Source organism: Festucalex cinctus, chromosome 3 (genome assembly GCF_051991245.1).
Source record: "Festucalex cinctus isolate MCC-2025b chromosome 3, RoL_Fcin_1.0, whole genome shotgun sequence".
NCBI lineage: Eukaryota > Metazoa > Chordata > Actinopteri > Syngnathiformes > Syngnathidae > Festucalex > Festucalex cinctus.
In genome coordinates this window covers 18,295,301-18,302,774 of record NC_135413.1, presented here as the reverse complement: position 1 = coordinate 18,302,774, position 7,474 = coordinate 18,295,301, and the positions used below count along the sequence as shown (strand labels likewise).

The following is a 7,474-nucleotide window of genomic DNA, read 5'->3' as shown; positions in this document are numbered from 1 at the left end:
TTAGTCACGCCTTTTGTCACATGCCCCCTGGGACTTATGAATTCAGTCCCACATCAACTCTTTTAAAAAGCTCTTTTGTCCACCTATCACCTCTTACACCTCAAACATGTTGGTAATAAAATCATGAAAAATGATATTTATATTGACTCTGTCTGTCTGTCTGTGTCTGTCTGTCTGTCTGTCTGTCTGTCTCTGTCTCTCTCTCTCTCTGCAGGCTCATTCTGGAATTGAAATAATACCTGCATTTGTGCAATTTATATAAAGCATAAATGTAATATTTATGATCTCATATAGTTCTTGAGTTCCCCCTATTTCTTTTTTTCCTGCCTCCCTATTCATGACCAACTTACATGTCAAATGTAAGTTGTAGGTCATGTTTGTAAATAAGAATTAGTTCTCAAACATTTTTAACTGGTTAAATAAAAGTTAGACATATAGTAGATAAAGGCTAAGCAATATTTTTTTAGCAATTTTAGATAAAGAGAAAACGTGCTGAGCTCTGACTCAGCAGAAATGACATCATCAAACTGACATTTCTTCAATGTGTGCGTTATATATATATAAAAAAAAAATTGTATGAGTTTGAATTTTTATTATATAGCTAAATTTGTTCTTTAACAACTATCATAGCACCACCTAACACACCTGACTTAATGAAAATCCTAATTGCAATAATGTGCCTGTTACCCTGTTAATGTAATTGCAGTACTGCATTACTAAATTAAATCAGTATTCAAATAAAAAATACACTAGATGTAATTGTCAACGATTTAAAGAAATGTATTTTTAAAATGTGTTTTCCAGCTGCCTTATTTTGGAAAACACAACAGGTGATCCAGACGAATTAAATCAAATGAAGGTTTACTGCCTGTTTCTCTTGAAACTACTGTATCTAAAATAGATGGTCAAAATGGTGCCAAAATTATCCGCAATTTCGGGAATGACCCATTCATCTTTTATCATTCAAATAACGCCCCCAGGCCAACTATTGTTGAAGTCAGTCCATAAAGTTTGAATGAGGGGGGGTGATAGAGTCCCGGTCTCAAGTCCAATCAGGCCAGGAACAGAAACGTGTTGACCAATCCCTGATGATGGACCTTCTCGCAGCCTCATCCACTCCGATGATGGGCTGGGCGTCGAACTTGTGAGCCAGAGTCGCTTCTATAAAAGTTGCCAAACCGCCACCCAATAAGTTGCTGTTAGTAAGAACACCGGTTGGATTGTGACTTGGCCGCAGTCAAGCCAAGAGTGAACCAGCTTGTGAGCAGTGGCCAGCCATGATGTTTCCGTGCAGCGCCTTGCCCCATCCTCTCTACCCGGACCTGCTGCTTCCTCCGGCCGCATTGACCTCCCCTCTCCCCCGGTCACCGCCCTCGGGCTACCGCGTGGAAGATCTCCTCCGAATCAGCCAACCGGCGTTCAGCTACATACAGCGGACGTTCTCGGCCGCTCACCCCGGGGACGTCCTCTCGCTGAGCCCGGAGCAGGGCGCCTCAGCCCGGGCGTTGGGACCGAGCGCCGCGCGCTCTGTGTTTCCGTGCTCCGGGCAGCCGAACCACAGCGGCGGCGGTTCCACACAGTCCGCATGTCCGGCCTCGAATTGTCTCAAGTTCGGCGTCAGCGCCATACTGGCACCGTCCACCAGGAGTGGTGAGTAATGATGGATATTGAATTATGGTTGGATTGTCATGTCATTTTATGCATTTTGTGTTATTTATAAAAACAGTATTTTGTGTATCAATTTATCATAATATATAGGCTATGTTTACATGTTTATGTACATGTATTTTTCTATACAGTGTAAAATTCTACATTTGTTCCAAATCTCTTTAGACTTCCTGAGCATGTTGAATACAAAATTCTGTTTCTACTAATAATTAGAAGCACAGGTGCTACTAATAATATCGAATTAATACTGTATTGTGATCAATTTAATTCTTCATACTACTGGTGTCAAACTCAAGACTGGTGGGCCATATCCATTACTTAAATTAACATATAATATGCAAAGGTGGCAGCTCATCTTCAAATGAGTTTTGACAGATTTATTTTTCATTAAATGTGCAATATTAACAAACATATCCATGTTCAGGTATTAAAAAATATGAGGCCCGTATATATTAATATGGCTTCACGCTCATAAGCAAGCCTCACATATGACAGCACAACTTTGACTTTAACAATGTTTTCCAGGTTGTTCTTCTCCTCCCGTCCACGGTTTGCAGACAAAATCCTTCCCGCTGCCATTCTTGGATGCAAGTCTTCATCCTTTCATCAGAGCTTCCTATTTCACAGGTGGGGAGTCCTTCACAAATTCACACAGGCAGCCAAGAAGGGAATTATCATTACTTTATTTTGACACCCTTATTTGACATGATTTAATGCTAGATTCATCCAATGTCCCAGTTCTCATATTACAGTATAAATGTAGTAGAATTGGGCTCATAAAGTGGAACTTACATGTTTTATCTAAATGAGAAAACATTTTAATTGACGTGAAAACACAACACCACTAAAGGTGACAGGTTTTTAATGTAATAAGAAAAGTATAGGGATGTTTGATATAACTTTTTTTAAGACCAATACCAGCACGAGTACTCCACTCTTGAGTAGTCAATGATACCGATACTAAGTACTGATGGCACTAGTACTTTTGAAATATTAAGTTCCCTCCCTAAAAAAAAACAATAACAATTGAGTATTATTATTTTTGTTAAGGCAGAATCGTGTATTTCAATTGTGTGCAAGTTACTTAGTAAAATAAATAAATAAATAAATTGGATGACACTGCTTAAGTTTAGTTTATTTGGCCATAACAATCAAAGATTAATTGAGAAAATAAATATACATATAAGAACCAAAAGGTTCTGTCTGCCCTTGTCGCATAGTACTACTTTACATTCACATACTACATCTACACATACGTCCAACAATATACTGCATATACGCATGCACATATCTATCAAAATACATTACTGACATACATATATAGTACAATATCTATTATCCATGTGTTTGTAATAACTTTAAACTACACCGTCGATTCATAACTATTTATAATCTTGCATTCATACATGTATTTGAAATTCTTAATCGAGTTACACAGTTCAGGTCAATAAATTGCACATGCAATTCTCATTCAATTTAATGAACTTTTTGACTTACAATAAATTTTGTAACATAAATATTACTCTAAAACTCTGGTCCTACTCTAAACAAAGTAAAAGTTACATCTGAAAGAGAGTAAAATGTTCACAGTACCTGGTAAATTTTACTGATTAGTGTGGGCGAGAGAATTGGCCTGTTCCATGACAAAAACCTCGTAAAGTTTTTTCACTCATAAATTCTAAGTACATTTTAGGTTGGGTTTTTTTAGTACATTTTACTATTTTTTTATTATTTATTTTTTTCATTCATTTTCTTGAACACTTATTCCTCACAAGGGTCGCGGACATTTTACTAGTTTATTTATTTAAAAAAGAAAAAGAAAAAAAAAAGGGGGTTGAGGAACAAACTCATGACCTTCAGCTTGCGAGACTGCCACTCTACCACCTGAGCTATGCCACTCCAACTGTTCGCTACTAACCAAAAGGAGACCAAAAACATAATTTATGGTCTTGGTGATACGAAGATTTCAGCTAACATGAGCAATATACTAACACAGCTAAGGGAGTTTTTTTTTTTTTTTTTTTTTTAAATATATAAACTAGTAAAAATTTGTCAACATCTCTCCTTACAAAATGTACTTATGTGCTTATTTTCATGGGATAGGCATATTCTCTTGTACACAGTAAAAATAATTTGAGTAAATTTACTCTAATATTTTACTCTCTTGCAGGTGTAAATTATACTCTGTTCACAGTAAAATGTACTCTACAAAATTTACTGTATTGTTTGAGAAGGTTTCATTAAAAAGAAATCAGATTGTCAATTACGATTTCTCCGTTTGCCGCGACGTTGCCAGCCTTTTAGTATGGGAATGCCCCACGCACGGAATCAGCTGCACCAATTTGAGGACCTATTTAGTGGACAAACTGACTGCTGACATTAGCACCAGTTGTTATCTACAAATTAGTCTGGTTTGTCACGCTCCATATATATTAGAGCCGTTTGTCACGGTTTAAATGTGAGGCGGGTATCTTCCCAGCTCGGGAACTCAGTACCTCTTCACCCGCTGTCGTTTTCCCACCACGCTCTTCTGACTGCTGACAAAACTCCCAGTACCGTGACCAATAGGAGCTACGACACCCACACACACACATACACTTGGTAGATTTTATTCTATTGCTACAGTATGTGTCACACTACTAGTTTGACACTGCATGTGCATATCCTGACCTCATCTCTAATAAATGCTAAAAACGACTGAATAGGGACGCGAAGCACGACATTTGCATTAGCCGATGAAGGCCGGTACATAAATGGCGACATCTCTCAGATCCCAGCAGCTCAAACTTTTTAACAGTAGCACATTATACTGACCTGCCTTTAATGGGCCTGTAATATACTGGCATGTCGACAGCCTTCTCCACTCAATTCTTTCAAACACAATCAGCTTTCTCTATGCATTTGCAGCCTATACAATCCGCCTTCATGCTTCATTAGAGGTAGTGTGAGCGGAGCTTTGGAGAGCCGCTCTCATTAGCATTGGCTCTGTTTGCGCCACTTGACAAATTGGACTTTTAAACATCACATTTCAGGGAGGACAATTATTTTTGAGGCAGAGTCAAGACGATGAAAGTCCCGACTTGCTCCTTCTGCTGGCAGCAGGAGCGCTGCTCGACCAACCACTGAGGCAACCAAAGAAAAAACATGAAAAAGAGTATGAAAGGTGATTTTTTTTAATGGAAAACATCACGTTGTGTTTTCTAGTCGAGAGCAGTAGCAAGATGCCGGGCAAAAAACAACTTTTAGGGCCCATTTTCGCGCCGTCAAAATGCATGCCGCTCTCTTTTGCGGTTAGAAATGGACATTTGCGCCGCAGTGGGTGTGAACATTACCCACTTGCTTCCCTCTACACTAGGCTCGCACAGGCATGACACGCCTGTCTATGAAAATAGAGCCCTCAGTCTAAAATGTTTCCCCAAGTACCATGCATATCTTAAACTTACAACTGCTTAAAGGGATACTTGACTCATTTAGCCATTCTCAGCAGTAAAACGATATTTTGTCCTAATTAATTTAACTTCATGATTTTTCATGTACAATTAATACCTTTAAAAAACAATTTTCCACTTGCTGTTGACTGAAGATGACATCACCTGTGCTGAGGAAATACGTAACGACCAATCATGGCTCACCTGTTTTCTGGGTTTGGTCAGCAAACTGAGCCATGATTGGTTGTTGCATGTTTCCTGAGCACGGGTGATGTCATCTTCAGTCGACAGCAAGTGACATTAGTTTTAATTGTTTATGAAAAATAATGAAGTTGTCATATTAATTATACACAAAATGTTATCTTCTTACTGTTGAAAATGGCTCAGTGAGTCAAGTTTCCCTTTAAATATAGGAAGGGGAAAAAAAACAGTTCATAATATGTGCAAATGTAGTACTGTACCTGAAAGTTAAATACAACTGAATTGTTTTAAAATGTACTGGACTTAAAAAAGTTTAAAAAACAAACAAACAAAAAACAACAAAAAAACCTATACTTAACTGAATTGAAAGAAAGTTTAACTGTATGCTTAGGTACAAGCTTCATTCTAATATCTTTATCATATTTCATGTTTTGTATTTAATTCAGTTATTTTTTTTCATGTACAGAACCCTCAGGCCAGCAGTGGTACTCAAAACACTAACAATCACTGTTCTCAAGTAAATTATAACTGAGGGGGGAACATGTACAGTGATATTTTATTTTTATGACGACCTTAAAAAAAAAAAAAAAAAAGCAAACTTATTTGGCAAAATGAAAACATGATCATCAGAGTTATTAATGAAAATCATCAGTTGAATTTCTAATTGAAATAGGTTGTCTGAAAGTATTTTTAACATGGTGATGTTTTCTGAGCTTTTACTGGATTTTCAATTATCACTCTGGATATATGCACATGATCACATGTACTGTGAATTTACCATCATGTTCCTATATTTTACTTAAAATTCTCTTTTCTCGTATTTTGTCACTTCAGCTTCCTCCTCCTCTGTGGTCCCAGTCCCAGGAACCTTTTCATGGCCCCTGGTCCCTCGAGGGAAACCGAGACGGGGCATGCTGCGTCGAGCCGTTTTCTCAGATCTCCAGAGAAAGGCCCTGGAGAGAACTTTCCAGAAGCAGAAGTACATCAGCAAGCCAGACAGGAAGAAATTGGCCAGTAAACTGGGACTCAAAGACTCACAGGTACATACACTATCAAAGGCGACTGTGCATTTGGGTAAAGTGGAAGTCAAACACCAAAAAACTATGCAAGTCGAAATATGCTATTTTGGTTAATATTGCGTTACTGGAATAAGAGTTAAATCTAGCAGTTTTTTATAAATATCAGAAGGCGGCCATCTTGCTCAGGTCTAAGGTAACAACCAATCACAGCTCAGCTTCAGAAAACAGGTGAGCTGTGATTGGTTGTTGCCTGAGCAACTGTGATGTCATCTTCAGTCGCCAGCAAGTGGCAAAATGGCTGCCCCTGAGATGGATCAAAACGGCTGGATTTTGCTCCATAACTCATATTCCAAAAATGTAATATTAATCATGTTTAGACTAGTGAGGTCACACATAACATATTATTGTCAAGAAATGTTTATGGTTTGTTAATGTTTCTTGTGTTCCACTGAAGAAAACATTCCAAAATTAACTCTGAATTTTTGTGTATCGGGTATGTGAACAGTCGATAATATATGGCAATATCTCACTACAGATGAAGATTTGTGCCATGGGTAACTTACATGCCATGTCAACATTTAATTGTGTACTTCAAGTCAACATGGACACCTGACAATTAGCAGTTAATTGTCAAAAGTCATCCATTTTTTTCACCCAACCGACCTGTTGTCATCTGGATAGCAAACAGTAGATCAAACTGGTCTTTTGTTTGTTTGTCCCCAAAGGTGAAGATCTGGTTTCAGAACCGGAGGATGAAATGGAGGAACTCAAAAGAAAGGGAGCTGCTGTCGACAGGGGGTTGCCGTCAGCAGACCCTCCCTACAAAAACCAACCCCCACCCAGACCTCACGGATGTGGGCAGCACCTACTGCCACAGCGGCCTGGACAGGACTGCAGCTACAAGCCAAGGACAGTTGGGGAGCCACGAGTCACATCTGCCCCATCCTCATCATCATCATCACCACTCCTCTCCATCAGAGTCCAGTAAACAATCAGAGTCAGAGAGTGAAGAAATCACAGTTTCATAAGAACATGATTGAAAAAGACTTTGCACTGCAGTTGCCTTCGGGTCAGTTGGAAGGGATGATTAACGGTGAAAATCACAAGAGCTTCAGGTGCCTTTGTGAATTGCCTCTATATTCTATTAGCAGCTAATAT

At 38.6% G+C, this 7,474-nt stretch overlaps 1 protein-coding gene across 1 annotated transcript; it reads left to right on the top strand.

Moving 5' to 3' along the window:
• The first annotated feature begins 1,220 nt into the window (after nt 1-1,220).
• Nucleotides 1,221-7,474, top strand: LOC144015901 (homeobox protein DBX1-A-like). The gene is made up of 4 exons (XM_077516352.1): nt 1,221-1,650; nt 2,194-2,295; nt 6,132-6,337; nt 7,042-7,474. Exons 1-4 carry the CDS (start codon nt 1,278-1,280, stop codon nt 7,342-7,344), a joined length of 984 nt encoding a protein of 327 aa, XP_077372478.1. The 5' UTR covers nt 1,221-1,277; the 3' UTR covers nt 7,345-7,474.